The 15,103-nt window shown below is 38.0% G+C and overlaps 5 protein-coding genes across 6 annotated transcripts; 2 read left to right on the top strand and 3 right to left on the bottom strand.

Moving 5' to 3' along the window:
• Positions 1–983: 983 nt before the first annotated feature.
• LOC136249981 (tetratricopeptide repeat protein 39C-like) lies at positions 984–9,641 on the bottom strand. The gene is made up of 14 exons (XM_066042116.1): positions 9,476–9,641; positions 9,308–9,356; positions 8,393–9,252; positions 8,042–8,109; positions 7,793–7,890; positions 6,316–6,409; positions 6,088–6,142; positions 5,984–6,036; positions 5,538–5,647; positions 4,232–4,370; positions 2,979–3,082; positions 2,825–2,932; positions 1,235–1,270; positions 984–1,177 (listed from the first exon to the last, which is right to left on the bottom strand). Exons 1-14 carry the CDS (start codon positions 9,592–9,594, stop codon positions 1,088–1,090), a joined length of 1,983 nt encoding a protein of 660 aa, XP_065898188.1. The 5' UTR covers positions 9,595–9,641; the 3' UTR covers positions 984–1,087.
• LOC136249985 (MRN complex-interacting protein-like) lies at positions 9,620–10,901 on the top strand. 2 transcript variants are annotated; one of them, XM_066042121.1, is made up of 6 exons: positions 9,620–9,748; positions 9,801–9,863; positions 9,917–10,005; positions 10,057–10,207; positions 10,257–10,333; positions 10,468–10,901. In XM_066042121.1, the coding sequence occupies exons 1-6, from the start codon at positions 9,689–9,691 to the stop codon at positions 10,811–10,813; spliced, it is 786 nt and encodes a 261-aa protein (XP_065898193.1). In that variant the 5' UTR covers positions 9,620–9,688; the 3' UTR covers positions 10,814–10,901. The 2 variants fall into 2 exon arrangements, with proteins under 2 accessions (XP_065898193.1, XP_065898192.1); XM_066042120.1 differs by having other exon boundaries at positions 9,621–9,748; positions 10,384–10,901.
• On the bottom strand, positions 10,829–11,867 carry LOC136249983 (mitochondrial nicotinamide adenine dinucleotide transporter SLC25A51-like). Its single transcript, XM_066042118.1, has one exon. The coding sequence runs from the start codon at positions 11,804–11,806 to the stop codon at positions 10,904–10,906; it is 903 nt and encodes a 300-aa protein (XP_065898190.1). The 5' UTR covers positions 11,807–11,867; the 3' UTR covers positions 10,829–10,903.
• Positions 11,868–11,893: 26 nt separating this feature from the next.
• On the bottom strand, positions 11,894–13,774 carry LOC136249984 (sperm flagellar protein 1-like). The gene is made up of 5 exons (XM_066042119.1): positions 13,571–13,774; positions 13,398–13,508; positions 12,813–13,341; positions 12,100–12,190; positions 11,894–12,051 (listed from the first exon to the last, which is right to left on the bottom strand). Exons 1-5 carry the CDS (start codon positions 13,674–13,676, stop codon positions 11,959–11,961), a joined length of 930 nt encoding a protein of 309 aa, XP_065898191.1. The 5' UTR covers positions 13,677–13,774; the 3' UTR covers positions 11,894–11,958.
• On the top strand, positions 13,757–15,095 carry LOC136249987 (stromal cell-derived factor 2-like). Its single transcript, XM_066042124.1, has 7 exons — positions 13,757–13,925; positions 14,107–14,213; positions 14,267–14,349; positions 14,497–14,648; positions 14,699–14,780; positions 14,829–14,931; positions 14,984–15,095. The coding sequence occupies exons 1-7, from the start codon at positions 13,847–13,849 to the stop codon at positions 15,014–15,016; spliced, it is 639 nt and encodes a 212-aa protein (XP_065898196.1). The 5' UTR covers positions 13,757–13,846; the 3' UTR covers positions 15,017–15,095.
• Positions 15,096–15,103: the final 8 nt, after the last annotated feature.

Here is a 15,103-nt window from a genome sequence, read left to right as displayed (position 1 = left end):
GTAATTGTGTTATAATTGTGTTTTGTACTGTTCTTGTTCTGTATCTCATTATGTATGTATGTTAGGGAAGCACCCTTGTACAGGCTATGCCTTTTGGTGCCACCCTGTCATTTTGACAAATTAGATAAATAATAAATATACTAATTCACTGTCCATTTCACCATTTAGATGCCCCATTCAAGAAATACTCTGTTGACTTTTTGAAGCCTGACCATGATAGTCAACCACCCTAATATAACACTCAAGTCATGGTTTGCAGGAGCTATTTTTTTAGGAAATCATTTTACTGCAGCATTGATTACTTCCTTCTCCCTGGAGAGTGTATTCTGATATGCTATCTTAGTATATGTAGTATATATAGTGTTTCCAGGGAGTCAGAGATGCTGCATAGATAGGCATCCATAATTCTGTTCATAGTGCAGCTATAATGTATCTGTGTAGATGCTTGAAACTATATAGTGAACTATATGACATGCACAGATCCTCTCAGTATTCCTTGAGTGGAAGGCCTATAGGTGTATCATTTCAAAGCAGGCTACAATCCATTGGGATAAAAGGACTAACATTGACCATACAATTGATACCTAGTTGCCAGCACAAGTGTGAATGTGGTTTGGAGCCATACCAGGCCTACCCTGAGGCCTGTACACTCTTGTTGTTAGTTGGTTACACATATATATCCCCCCCATGCTGGTACAAACACCTTGACAATCAAATGGAAGCCCAGGATTCTTGGTGATTGGTTTCTGGCTTACCACTGAATACCGTGACTGCTTTATTAGAGTCATTGAGTCACTCTATTACAGTGCCTCAATCCAAACATGACTGGTTTCCGGAAACCCCCTGGAGCAGGTTTGCATAAACACATATCACTGTTCACCAATAAACCCAATTAAAAGCTTAACATATAGTAGAACCAGAACCCATATTAGTCTACTTCACCTTTATACATGCAATGACAATAGTTATGTCCTAAATTCCCATTTCTTAAAAATCACTTCAATAATAAAATATCATGCACACAATCATTAATAATTATACAATGAGTAAATAAATAAATAAAATTCTCTTCATCTAACTGAGCAGCTCAGGAATATCCCAGTTCTTTTAGTCCAAGTAAAGCAGAGTGGACCTTAAACAACAATCTTGCCTCAAACTCATAACCACTCCACTCCTCCTATGGGGAACACATCAACTAACACCATAGCATTTACCAGTAGCAGCTATCACTTACCTTTGCAAATGAGAAGAACTTGAGGCTCTTTTGGTACTAACAACAAAACCAAACATCATTTATCACATCAAATCAATGCAGTTTATAGGACAAGAGTGTGTGTATACTACTAGTCCATTGTCTTAACCCTTCGAAATTCAAGTGTCAAAAAAGCATGCTTCTTTTTCCGCAAGTCTTTGAAGCTAGATGAATGAAACTACAACTATTTCGTGAGTGATGTAATGTCTAATACGATTATCATAATGGAAAAGTACCAAGTAGATAGATGGTTCGAAAAAATGCATAAATAAAACAGTGAGGCTCTTTATAAAAGCTAGGGCTGAAACAAACCATTCAAATAGTTAATTATTTGTTCTAAATCAAGTGTTCGAAGCTATGGGGGCAGATTCGATGTTCTATAGACATAATACTGTACAACGGTAAAACAATAGACTTTAAAACTTTGTTAAAACTGGAGCTTATAGTACATGTATTAACAGATCAGCACAAATGTAATAGTTTTATTTCCTACAAAAACTGTTTGTGAATCAAATATATACATTTAGAATATTAAATAAGTATCCGTTTCATTGGCATTTACAATATTCATTTTAGTCCTATATATAATGTCATAATTCTTTTCTCTTATCCTTTGTGCTACAAGGTTGGAATAAAGTCTAATCAACTCACAGTGCATCGATGGGGTCATGTGATAAGAGTAAAGGTCAAGATGGCAACGCCTCTTTTTCAAGTGAATGTAGAAACACACAAATGAGCATTCGTGAATTCCTTACCTTTGCATGAAACATTTTTTGCCACCACGAGGTAAAGTACAAACATGGCCTTACTTTGAATAGCAATGAATAGGCTGTCCATGGCAACTTGTTTCTTTTATGTGTAACATAAAAAAATAAATTGTGGTTTGAAGGGCTAACATAACTTTGTGTGAGGGTAACTACACAATGATTCTGCAAGCCAGACATCTTCACGATCAGCTTATCGCTTGTGGTATAAGCGTGCCCATGCAGAAAAATCCACAACCACATTCTATGAATTGGAAGACCACAGCATCTGCTTGATGCACCTGTAGGGATTCAGGGGACTGCACCAAAGTATTATTATTACAGGTAGGCTGCCTTGTTGTCAAGACATTTTGTGTAGGTACCTAAAGTGGTGAGGCCCTGCACATATAAGGGTTTGGCTTTGAACTTCCAACAGTTCAAGTGTCTTAACAGTAAACAACTAATGAGTACCAATTCTTTTGTATGCATCTGTTACTGATAGTGGTAGCAAATTTAGTATGTACATTTTCTATCAACATGGAGTACAGCTAAAGCGTTCTACTAAAATCACTCTACTAATGTACAACAGATCTGTGACCCATCATGTGAATTGTGAAACCAGGCATGTGGACACAAACTAGTCCTGATTGTCATATCTAACTGAGTGGAATATACGCAATCTGTAATTTGTACTACATAGCCAATTGATAGGTAATAAATGAATGACAATAGCATAACGGTAAAGAAGCTATGAGACACGAAAGTTTGAAAAGGTATGCAATTCTGTGTGTCCCATGGCCCAGTTTCACATTATCAGTCACAAACATACCTGTTGCCTCTCAAAGTAGATTGTTCCTAATTCATAGGTAGCAAATGAAAGGATGTGCTTCTCAGTGTTCTTCAGTGCAGCCTCACACTGGTAAGTCTTCTTCAAGATCTGTATACGTTGGATGAGAACTGACATGAACAATTAATATACACACCTGCTCGGCTTCATCAAGTCTTCCTAAAGTGATCAGAGTTGCTCCCAATAAAAGACAACGTAGGCCAACATGAAATCCTGTCACTCCTAAAGTTGACTCTGTAGCTACAGGAACAACAACACACAAAATAAAGTGGATGTAATACTGCATTCCATCGGTACAAGACTTCAACAATAGTGAATATTTGTCCAGATAAGGTATTTACATACAGAGCCCCATTCATTTACAGCAGATCTACCGTAACATAGTGGCAACAATTGAACAGCAATCACTTTTGCTATTTGGATAAACAATCAAGTTTGTTTGGATAACTGAGAACACAGTATTACACTGAAATGATATTTTATCTGTTGACCCAGTTCAGATCCAGTTAGAAAATTTCACAGATGTAGTTTGTCGCATCTAATTGGAAATGTGCCATCTAACTTCAAAGGTAAATTTCAGGGTACATATCACAAAAACATGGCTGGCCATGGTAATGGTTCTGTTGGTTTCTTTTACAAAAGTTCATGCTGAAAATGATAGTGAAAACTAATCAATGATCATGTGATTATAACCACGAGTTGGACTTTGTCATGAATAGCACTCAAACAAAAGTGTTTAAGGCAAGTAGTGCTATACTTATTTACAAGCATTTCACCGTGTTTTCTAAATACAGACCATACCCGCAATTTGAATACATGATAACCACTCAACAGTGAAGCTTACCCATCTAGATGCTTGTAAACTTCGTAAACAGTCTTTTGAATGATGCAATAGCTTTAAAACACTTGCAAAATTACTTAACTAAAACTTTCAGTGATAATTGCAGGACTTGCCCATTTCATGTTAACAAATGTTACCTGCAGCTAACCCACAATTGAAGATATCTACATAATAATTCAGTGGTTAGGCTAGGATTGACTTGGGTGATTGGTCACACTCTGCAAGCTATTACTCTAGCTTGTAGTACTAACACTCTTTAGGGGAAAAACTGCCTGTTACACAGACTGTGTATGTCATGCCCTGATAGCAAACATGATTGGGAACGACGCAACCACTTATGTGTACATAAACAGCTTATTGATTAAACAGATCTAGAGATGTGTGCTCTATTGTGTAATACAACTTGTATACACCAACCTTCACTACTTGTATAGTTAATGTTTTGGGTAGGGACAGACAGACATGGTTTAGGAAACTGCACAAATTATAACTAGAAGTCAGTCATTAACTCTACACCATGGAACATACCATTATCACAAGTCATATACCTTTCAACATTTCGATGATCTTCTCTTTGGTCTCCTTGCTGCAGTTGGGTAATGCCCTCCACAAATAGACCACCTCGAGCAACATTAGTAAGGTTTCCTCCTTCATTAGCTGAGTGGGACCACGCTTGTACCACAAAGCCTATGGATCACATGATCTACTATTACAATGGAAATTCTTATGGACTTGATTATCAATGAAAACATTTTATCAACTAAATCAATGGCTTTTGACATTCAGTATAGTTGTCAGTCAAAATGGACACACTGGACTATATGTTCAATGCTTCTTAATGTTGTTAAATAGTCTGGACAGTTCGAGAACTAATTGAGTAGCTTACTTGTTATCCACTAAGATTACAACCTATTTCAACCATAGTACAAGTATTTATTGGTGATGTAGCCCTTTTTGTGACAAATGATACTAGTTTAAATTTAGGCACTGTAATTTGCATTTGTGTATTGAAATTTGTACATCATCACAATGCTCTGTTAGTAAAAATGTAAATGAAACACCCAAGGGGGTTTAAAGCAAGCACTACAAAAGCTGTTAAAATGGGCATGTTTTAAACATTGTAGGTTGCTTGCCAAGCAGTGATTGCAACTTTGAGAATTCTCAAGATACACTTGTGGAAGAATTAGTGAAACACTCTAATAAAACAGTCAAGTAAAAGAATCAGTAAAGCATGATAGATTCATATGAAATGTCCTCTCAAAAGTCATTGTCACCTGATACCCTCGTCCCTCATGGCTTATCTTCAAAAACCCACAACTCCATATGTTACTGCCCAGTAATAAGTAGCATAAGGGACTGTAAATTGTACACCACTACACAGTTTCCACTTCTATATGACATGTGCCATCAAAAATATGTAAATTAGACCAAGAAAACTGCACAATTTAAAGTATTCTACTATGTCACAAAGGAAGCACCATTATCAGCACTAGAAATAATGGATTGTTATTACAATCGATACCAACGTTGAACACTCAGCTGGGCAATACTTGAACTAACTTTCTAAGCACTGGAAGCACTGTGAATTATAGATGCACAACTTAATGTGTCAATGCGCGACTTTGGTACCATTTTTAAAAAAGCTTTATGACACACAGAGCAGCTATCCTTGCCTTCGAGCATAGTACCACTGGCATGGGTAGCCCTTGAGGCACTAGTCACACATACCAAGTGTGGATGACATCACTAGTCATACGGTGATGTTATGAGTGGTGACACAAAACATGCACGACTTACGGTCCCTTATGCAATATGTAATAACTATTTCCCTTATAGCTATTACACTAGTCTTACTCTTCTGGCACAAAACTTTTCCAAATTGTTGGTCTTGCGTTTCACCAGTTTTGCTGACTGCAAGAACAGCTCACGAGACTTCACCAGATCACCAGTAGCTCCTGTCACAACTACAGCAAACGAAATTTTCATCACTAAGTACCTCACACTGTTAACAAAATAAAGAGGGGATTCTTAAGGGTTTGAAAAATGTCACCAACAAAATAGATGACGGCTAGGTACAAACTCTGGGGTAGGACACAATCATGTGAATCATCAAAATGAATTTGCTACATCTGAAAATGTTTTCATGTGAATACAAAGGGATCATTGATCATCTTGACAGTATGTATACCAAGGGTTGAGTTGTTGTATAAAGAAAGCAACTTCAGCAAGTTTGGTTCCACCCCAAGAATAAAATAGTCCGTTTCTCCCCATCACAGACAAAAATACTACACATGACTTACTAGCAGCTAGGTAGGCATAGTAACAGGCTGACCATCTTGTCTCATTCTTCAGTCTGAACATAAAGCAGTTACCATAGTAACTATAGCAATACCCCTTTGCTCACCTAACAAAGCAAGGTACGGTCTCTGTCCACTGTAACTGTAACATGTGCATCCACCCTATGAGATGTGATAATAGGTCACAACACTAATATGTACACAAATGAGTAATGTGTATATTTATATTCACAAAGTTACTAGTATTGGAGTACTATTATAGTTACTGTATGTACATACTGGGTACATTGATTATACAATTACACTCTTACACAATGAATTCAACAGTTACACACCTTTCTCATAAAGACAAATATGTTCAATTTCTCTTTGCTCCTGTGCTGCCTCTGCTGCAACTGTGTACAACTTGAGTGCCTCAGGCAAGTTACCCTGTAGGCAATTAAAACACCACATGACAACAGGCAATGTATACAACAACGTATTCTGAACTAAGAAATATGTAGCTGCTCAGTGGTATTAGCTGCTCAATTGATCTTCTGTTTTGGGAACACTGCAAACTGTTCATAAATAGATGCACTTTTGTACAAAAAATACATGTAAGAAGTCTTGTCGATTGGTTACTTCTGCAACTATCCTTGCATTTTTGATTTGTGTGTGTAAAGTAGACAAGTTAGAATACCACAATACTTAATGCCACAATAGTTATGTACCAAGTTATTCCATACCACCCAACATTGCTCAACACTGGATAGTACACAATTACCATGGCAACACAAGTGTAAGACACTTCTATGGTTTGTTTACACTATACTAATTGACAAAGAGTCTACACAAAACATTACACTTATATGGCTCTGAAGGTTAATGAACATTTAGTCACATGATATGTATCCTAGATATCACATAAGAGTTTATTTCAATGGAATGCTTTTAATATAGGACAAACCTTTAGTGGCCATGACATAGTGCACAACAGCTATGAGGGTAAAATTATTAGGACTAGAATCCTACATCTTCAGTTATAGCCACTGATCACAGTATACCGTATAATGGGACAATTTTCAATCATGAAAATTTTTTAAATAAACTGTCAGCTTTCTTTTTTAATATTTTTGAAATACAAAGTAAAGCTGAGTAGCTAGCTATAAGTTTCCTGTGAGCTATGATCTTCACAACTAGCTACACATGTAAAAATACTACCAGTTCTACCACTGTGGATGAAAACGGTACGTTACAATCAGTAACCCCCTTTTGACATAACCAACTGTAGTGTCTAGTTTAATCATGGACGGACAGCATGCATGCAGATTATGGCGGGTAGACAAGATTCAGTACCAAGTTCATGATGACAATGCAGCTCCTCTTCAACAACAATAGGGTCCAGATTGTCTCACCTACACATGGTGTGCATTGCAATATGAGAGCTTGCGAGAGCTCCATATAGCGACAAGTGATTTTATAGCTATGTTTTTTTGTTGTTTTTTTATGAGGTCAGCATGCCAGACACTATGTTTTTGAAATATTTTAAAAATATTTGCAAGTTGAAATTTAATCATTCAAAAAACACTATGATATACACCAAAATAGATCCCATCTTTGAAATGTGGACACTTGCCCATGGTCCTATTTGTTACCATCAATAGTTTCTAATAATATAAAAGTGACTCATCATTTTTATACTACGAACTCTTGGTACCCTTTATACCCCTAAAATAAGGATTGACACCCCACTAACAATGACACTACAACATGGCCCCGAAATGTTCATGGGGTTCCACCAATGATACATTACAATAATCACAGTGGCCATACCTGAAGAGACATCACCCTGCCCTTGAAATACTGGAATATTGCAGAGTCAGGATATTCCTTTTCTGCTTGTGACAGTATTGATGAAGCTTCTGCTACACCTGTAATGACATCATATGACATCACATAGTGAAAGTGACATCACATAGTGAAGTGACATCACTTAATCATGTAGTATAACAAGTAAAAGTGACAATTGATGGTGGTGATTATTTCAAACAGATCACCAGTGATTACATTCAATGGGCTAACCTGCATCCTGTTTGTCATCCAGAGCAAAGAAGGGACGAATTATGGTATGGTACCAGAGTAGCGCCAACCTATGTGGAATATGACCAGTAAAGGAGCACACTACATAGTGACTACACTGAAACTATTTGGACCGCTTGGGACCAACCAATTTTGTCCTGAGTATCAAGGTACCCTGATAGTTTATGCATTAAGGGCCTACTGATGGTGCACTAACGGATACTTTGGTAAGTGCCTGGGTTATGTAGGTATCCACAAGTGTTCACGTCAACAGGTTTCATTACACACACTAACCACACATACATCATGTAAAACACAAGATCATCACAAGATCTTGTGGTTACACATTCTTACCTGGCTAATGGTGCTTTTATGTCTTGTGAACAACTGACATATTTCAGCGCCCGAAGGCCAAATTCACGATCCCCTCGGAACCCCAGTAAGTTGGCTACTTTCAGAAGCTTAGGAGGGATTAGTGAAATACACAAATTCATCACACCATAACCGAAATACACAGCAGCTCTAAGCCTACTATCTTGGTCCTGTAACTCAGTAATGGATGTAGGAAACATGTAGTCATCACTGTCCCATGGTATTGACTTGTAGGCTCCACTTGCAGCTGGCTGTGTCAAAATGGCCGCTCTAGCTAAATCATCAGTTTCGTCGGCCACATCATTACTATCTGTAGTATCAACCCCATTACTGTTAGTCGGTGCTGCTCCTATTGGTAATTCTTCTAAACTTAATTTCTCTAGTTCTTTATGATCAGCATCAACAGAGCTATCACCTCCTTTGCCATTTTGATCGCCTGTTCCATTTTCTTCTGCACTGTCATTGGTTCCATCTGGAAAGTCATCCGCAGGAGGGGAAGATCCTGGTGTAATTGGTGATAAGGTTGTGCAAAGCTGTTCTGTTTCCTGATATACTTTAACATACAATTTCCAAGCCTTGCGAAGGATAAACCCACCCTTAACATAGCCGGTGATCCCTTGCTTAAGGAAAGCCAGTATCGCCTCAAACAAGAGACAATCTGCAATAACACATTTCCTGTACTGTTTTTCGTGGGGTGGCATATTTTGTAGCTCAGCCCTACGAGATTGATCTTTGAACATCTGTCCAAACATTCCATCACCAACATCACAAAACTTTTCTGTAGACTCCAATAATTTGTATGCCTTTTCCATTGAGTCCTCATCAAAGGTCATCAAGGATTTCTGGTTGTAACAAAAATTCACTCAAACGTAAAATTCGAAAACATGTGAAACGTACCAAAAACATCACTGAGCTGTAACCAGCGTGTAATTGAGGTCCCTTGAACCTGTATAATACGGTAACATAATAAAACTGCTGGCTATTTACGAGATCTATTAAAAGTTCTTTTTTTATACACATATTTGACCAATCATTTGACAAGGTAAAACCTCGGGTAAAACAAACCTGGTCTTTCGGAATAAATCCTCCGCTTCATTAATCTTACTACACAACACGAGGCGGACCCCCTCGTGTCCAAGTTGCAGTCTCCTTAAGTCGCTAGTAGTACCTGACGATTGCGCCATATATTATATTGATCACAAGAGAAGTTCTAATTCCACATAATGCACACCTATATAAATACGCGTAGGAGGGCAGGGGGTGTAACTTATATTGGCAATGGTTCAAACATTTATGGTCATTCAATGTGTTAACTGTGAAACATTTCAAGTTCACCAGGTGCAAATAAATTGTATTCATCAACTGTTGCTATCGTTAATCCCCTCAATAGGTGAAAAAGTCCAGCAACAAATGGACGTGCAAGGTGTGCGGGACAAAACAGTCAGTAGTAAAGGTAAACAAAGGGTACAGCGTATACAACTTGCTTTAGCGTCATTCTGTACCCAGAAATATTTCGAGGGGCAAGCAGCTGAGTGTAGGAAGCACGTGCAGGAGCTGAACTTGAAGAGGGGAGAATTTGAAAAAGCTAAAGAGAGGTGAGCTACCTGACGCTCAATGTTCTGAGTTATTGCAGGCTTTACCGGTAGGTTGCTGATGCCTCCAGATGAGTATGGAGCTTTTGGACAAGATAACGAACCAGCTGACGATGGTTTACCAGGTGCACAACAACCTCCCTACACTGTGGTACAGACTAAGAGCAAGTGGTCAATTTTTACGAGTCCTCATGAGTCTGATGAAGTAAGTTACATTATCAAGTTTGTGATTATTGCCACCACCTACTTGCTAGGAAGGAGATGTAGATTTGGGCATGGATAGCCCACAAGAATTTGAACAGACTTCTAAAAGGGCAAAGAGAAATACCAGGTCAGTAACACATGGGTGACAAATTTGGTATTGATGTGGTCACTACTCAGTGTTACAAGCCTTACTACTCCAGACAGTGAACCATATAGCCAATTTTATCCTAATACATTGCACAACTCATTTTCAAACTACAGCCTGGACAGCAGTGCTAGTAGCTGTACTAGTAAGAAACAAGGGAAACACTTTGTAAAAGGACTCAAGGAAATAACAGGCTCAAAATCCACTTATGATCTTGACAGTGTTGACATTGGTACAGAAAGTTCTAAGAGTATACAGAGACTTACAGACAGTGTAGCTGGCTTAGATAGCAGCAGCAGCGTCTCTCAAATGACAGCCACATCTGATGATTTTATGCAAGGAAGACGAGCATCATCCAATACAACTCCCTCCACTTCAAAGTGGCACAAATTCACATCAAACAATAGTAGCAACTTGCCATCGTTGACATCATTTTCAACATCAGACCTCAATCACTTATAATTTTGTTAATATATATGCTGAATAAATAATAAAATTGTATAAAAAATGTAACAAATTGTTTAAATTAATAATTTATTGGTGATCTTAATTTTATAGCCATCTCATCAGTGCTTCATAGATTGCATTGATAATCCCCCATGATAAAACTGATCTAGAATAATTCACATGTACACCTCTAAATATCTTGCGCCAACTGTAACCACGTTCCTTGTAAATCACTAGAAATGTCGGCCATATTGCTAAATGGCTACCACCAACCTTCACCTGCATACGAGTCTTCACAACATTTAGTGGGTAGAATAGTGTACTAAGGAGTGCCCCTAACACAGCTCCACTTACAAAGTCACCGACAAAACAATGTCCACCTTTCCGGTCAACTGCAGGTAGAGTGTCCCTTAACGGTCCTCGCAGTCCAAAAAATAATGTATTACTTAGTCCATTTCGTATAAAACATGCAGATATGCCTCGATAATACTCTGATATTCCGTGATGTCTCAAATTTCTGAAGACATGAAATGTATTATCGTATGTTCCATGAAACTGTTTTGCCTGTAGCAGTGTCTGTACACGTTCAAATGGGATAAGTAACAATTCTGTTGTGCCTGCAGCAAATGCAGCACACGGAGAGGTGAAAAAGCGTGGAACAGTTGGAAAATTGCTTTCCAAATAATTGTGATACTTTGCATAAGTTCCAAACATCACAGCAACTGATGTGGTCCTTTGAATAAGTGGTGGCCCCATTCCTCGGTACAATGTAATCAATCCCTCCCGTTTTAGTTGTCTAAATGCTTTCCTGATCGAAACACCTTCTAGTTGTTGTCTAAACATCGCTTTGTTAACGGGGAACGTTACAACAACATTTACTAACGAGGCTCCCCAGCCACAAAAGAACTCTTTGTAAGTTCTAGTAATCCCGGCCGTTGTTTCATCCCTTCTGTTACCAGGTAACTCGCCAGGAACACACAGAACCCGAGCAACTTTGTCACTTGCCATCCCAGGTGGCCTTATATAGAATAGGTATACACCGAATACAAGCCGCACTTTAACTCTATTAGAACGCACGGCACTGGTTAGCATGAGTACTTAGACTTAGAGTGTGTAGTAACTTATTACATTACAAGATGCTAATAAAAAATATACAATTATCATCTTTTTGGCAGACTTTTTGTGAGCTCTGCTATTTTTAAGTCTTTTATTTGAACAAGATGCTCCAGCCGTCGCACTTTCATTTGCAGCAGCTGAACAATAACACATAATTGATACATAACACACCTGGGTAGCTATACCTGAATAGTTTCATGTGTTTCCATGATGGCTTGGTCTTTTTCAGCTATCTCAATCCTATGAGAAGCTGAATTATGCTCTGGTCTAGCACTCCTAATACAACACAAAATACTCTAATAGAACAGTCAAAAGTAACCACATGGTAAGCTACTTTCAGTAATGCTCACAAATAACTTATTTTCACCTCTTTTTAAGGTGTTAATATAAATTTAAAGGAAGTGTTAAATAGGGATGGTTAGTTAGCAATTCTAGTAAGATAGGCTGATTATAGGGATGGGTACAACAAGTCATTCATACTCAATATATTATACTATCATATGTCATAACATAGCAAAAACCTAGTAAAACATGATCATTTGTGCATTTGAACAATACATTCCTCAAAAGCATTATGAGGAATATATGCATCTGTACTTATCACTACAGTTCTATTCTTTTTACATCATGCTGGAGTAGCCAACTTTACAAAGAATTTCAGCCATGACACAAATTAAACAGAACAATACACAATGTATGTCATTACTATAACAGCATCCCTAGTTGTAATGCATTGTAATTGCAACGATTATCTCTACTAACTAAATGCGCGTTCCCCCTGAAAATAACAGAAGTGGGTCATGTTACATCATAATATTATATGCCCTCTATTACTATTAAAATAAAATTCACTAAGAGTTTATGAACTCTTGATTTCACCATTGATAGCTTGACTCACCAAAAGTTGCTAGATGACTTCTTGTATTTAGATCTTTCTGGGGCAGAAAATCCCTTCTTTTTACCATTTAATGAGGGTACAATGGGTGGCAATGTAGGTGTCTGTGAAGGATTTCTTGTACCATACTGTGGCATACGATGACCATGTGACACATGTCTGTTATTTGATATTGGAACTGGTAATCGTGATGGTCTCCCACTATCACCCCTTTCCTGTGACACATCCTCGTTATCCAAAGAATAATTAGGATAAGGATTTGTTGATGCTTTACTAGAGTTCAGTGCCATGGAATGTTTGTGTGGTTCAAGTTGATGATATAATTCACTTGGATCAGTTGGACTATACAAAGTTGTAACCGGATGAGGTTGTAGAAGATTGTCGTACTTTACCTCTTCTTCACGTACCAAGTACCTCTCAATCTTGACCTTCAAGTTCATCAGCATGTATTCCACAATGCGTGGTTTATTTTCTACTATCTTTTGCAGTACATCGTCAGATATGTTGTGCTCCAATTTGTTAAATACCTTTCCTATGCACACAAAAGGTTCACTATGAGGTCAAACAGGTACACCTGGGATTACTTACTGTTCAGAGTTTTCCAGTTTTCTAATTTTTGGTGGGTAGAATTTGCTGGGGTGTAATTATGCAGCTCAACCAACTTTGGAATAAAATGTTTTACTAGTTCTGCTGTCATTACTAAGGTGACAAGCAATTACAAATACATTCCAACAGTATAGGGAATTTTATTAAACACTTACCACCGTCACTGAAGTCTCTGGTGATGTTTCGCTTCGGTCTAGACAAAGGGACTTCATCGATCCACGCGTATAGATTCTGAAAATCCTCATCGCTTATATCATCCATGGTATAAAGAGCAATTCTGACATTTTATAATTTGTTTACAGATGCTGATTTTTGATTGCTACTATGGAAACGTTATTCCATTTAAAGCACATGCGCGTTAGCACGATCAAGTGACGTGTCCGCTTATTGTAGGTTGTCTTGTTATACTCATAGGGTAGTTAATATTAGCGATGGATCGGTATAGGTTTAGTTTAGTCTGTATTATAACTATATTACTGACGAGTCAACATTTGTCAGTGAACGCTTCAGGTAAGAATGTGGATAATGTTGTGCTTTAATTAGACACAATTGTGGTACAAAGCATTAAGTACCCACTTTTAATATTATGGTAACCCATTTGTGTGCACTATATGATATAGTTGTTCAGGTGGAAAAGATCTACACCTGTTGTCCAGTGATTATTGTGCATTGAAAACACTCCTTTGTGTAGGATTTCAGTTTGTCACTTGTGGTACCGTATTGAAGCTAACTCATGTCGACACAAATATCAGACTACATTCTCATGACGTGAAGTATGGATCAGGAAGTGGACAACAGGTGCGTGTTTAAAACACAACATGTTACACAGTCAGTATGTGTTGTGTACACAGTCAGTGACCGGTGTAACACATGCCGATGATGTCAATAGCTACTGGGTAGTGAAGGCACAACATAAGGGACAGTGTACCAGAGGGTGAGTGTTTGTATGATGTGTGTCGTGATATGATGATAAACCATATCTTTCCTGTATATTATTTCTGCACATCCTAATACCATATTGAATAGCATGTTGTGGTGCTACTTGCAGTTGTTAAGCTGGTTGTTTTTGTCCTGTATGTAGGGAGCCCATTAAATGTGGTGACAATATTCGACTACAACATCTACAAACAAGGGTGTTCCTTCATAGCCATTATTTCCAGTCACCTTTATCAAACAACCAGGAAGTTAGTTGTTTTGGTGATGGCAGAGACAGCAAAGACTCTGGTGATGACGGTAATTTAAGTCTTAATTCAGAACTAGCTGCAATAACAGTACTTTTACAGGAGATAATTGGCAAGTGGAGTGCAGTACTGACAACTGGAGAAGGGATGATCCCATTAGGTTTAAACATTCCGCTACTCAAAAGTAAGTGTAACAAGCGAACTTCCATGATTTGTCATGATACTGTTATAGATATCTGCATTGTACTGGTCATACTTATGGGAGGCCTATTGCTGGTCAGAGGGAGATTTCTGGTTACCCTTCACCAACCAGACAAAACCTGTGGAAAGCCATGGTAATGTTGTGTGACTAGTATTACCATTTGTGTGTCATTCATTCTATTCCAGGAAGGGATTTATCTGAAGCCTGAAAAACACTAGCAGTCAATACAGTTTTTCAATTGCATAATATTAGATATCCAGGCAGCATTATAAAAGTGGTTTTTGATTGCAAACATAACTCACGAA

This window comes from Dysidea avara, chromosome 3, assembly GCF_963678975.1.
Source record: "Dysidea avara chromosome 3, odDysAvar1.4, whole genome shotgun sequence".
Taxonomy (NCBI): Eukaryota; Metazoa; Porifera; class Demospongiae; order Dictyoceratida; family Dysideidae; genus Dysidea; species Dysidea avara.
This window is presented reverse-complemented; position numbering and strand designations above follow the sequence as displayed.

Bases quoted from the DNA above. Each gene is read 5' to 3' on its own strand.
- LOC136249981 (XM_066042116.1), bottom strand. From the start codon at position 9,594: ATGGCGCAATCGTCAGGTACTACTAGCGACTTAAGGAGACTGCAACTT. The intron at 9,253-9,307 runs GTACGTTTCACA...TGTTACAACCAG, and splicing joins ACAGCTCAGTGATGTTTTTG to AAATCCTTGATGACCTTTGA. The intron at 1,271-2,824 runs GTATGTTTGTGA...TTTTGTTGTTAG, and splicing joins TCTACTTTGAGAGGCAACAG to TACCAAAAGAGCCTCAAGTT.
- LOC136249984 (XM_066042119.1), bottom strand. From the start codon at position 13,676: ATGGATGATATAAGCGATGAGGATTTTCAGAATCTATACGCGTGGATC. The intron at 12,191-12,812 runs GTGAGTCAAGCT...GTGTTGTATTAG, and splicing joins AAGTCATCTAGCAACTTTTG to GAGTGCTAGACCAGAGCATA. The intron at 12,052-12,099 runs GTATAGCTACCC...GTTATTGTTCAG, and splicing joins AAACACATGAAACTATTCAG to CTGCTGCAAATGAAAGTGCG.
- LOC136249987 (XM_066042124.1), top strand. From the start codon at position 13,847: ATGGATCGGTATAGGTTTAGTTTAGTCTGTATTATAACTATATTACTG. The intron at 14,214-14,266 runs GTGCGTGTTTAA...TTGTGTACACAG, and splicing joins GATCAGGAAGTGGACAACAG to TCAGTGACCGGTGTAACACA. The intron at 14,781-14,828 runs GTAAGTGTAACA...ATACTGTTATAG, and splicing joins AAACATTCCGCTACTCAAAA to ATATCTGCATTGTACTGGTC.
- LOC136249983 (XM_066042118.1), bottom strand. From the start codon at position 11,806: ATGGCAAGTGACAAAGTTGCTCGGGTTCTGTGTGTTCCTGGCGAGTTA.
- LOC136249985 (XM_066042120.1), top strand. From the start codon at position 9,689: ATGGTTCAAACATTTATGGTCATTCAATGTGTTAACTGTGAAACATTT. The intron at 9,864-9,916 runs GTAAACAAAGGG...TTCTGTACCCAG, and splicing joins CAAAACAGTCAGTAGTAAAG to AAATATTTCGAGGGGCAAGC. The intron at 10,006-10,056 runs GTGAGCTACCTG...CTTTACCGGTAG, and splicing joins TTTGAAAAAGCTAAAGAGAG to GTTGCTGATGCCTCCAGATG.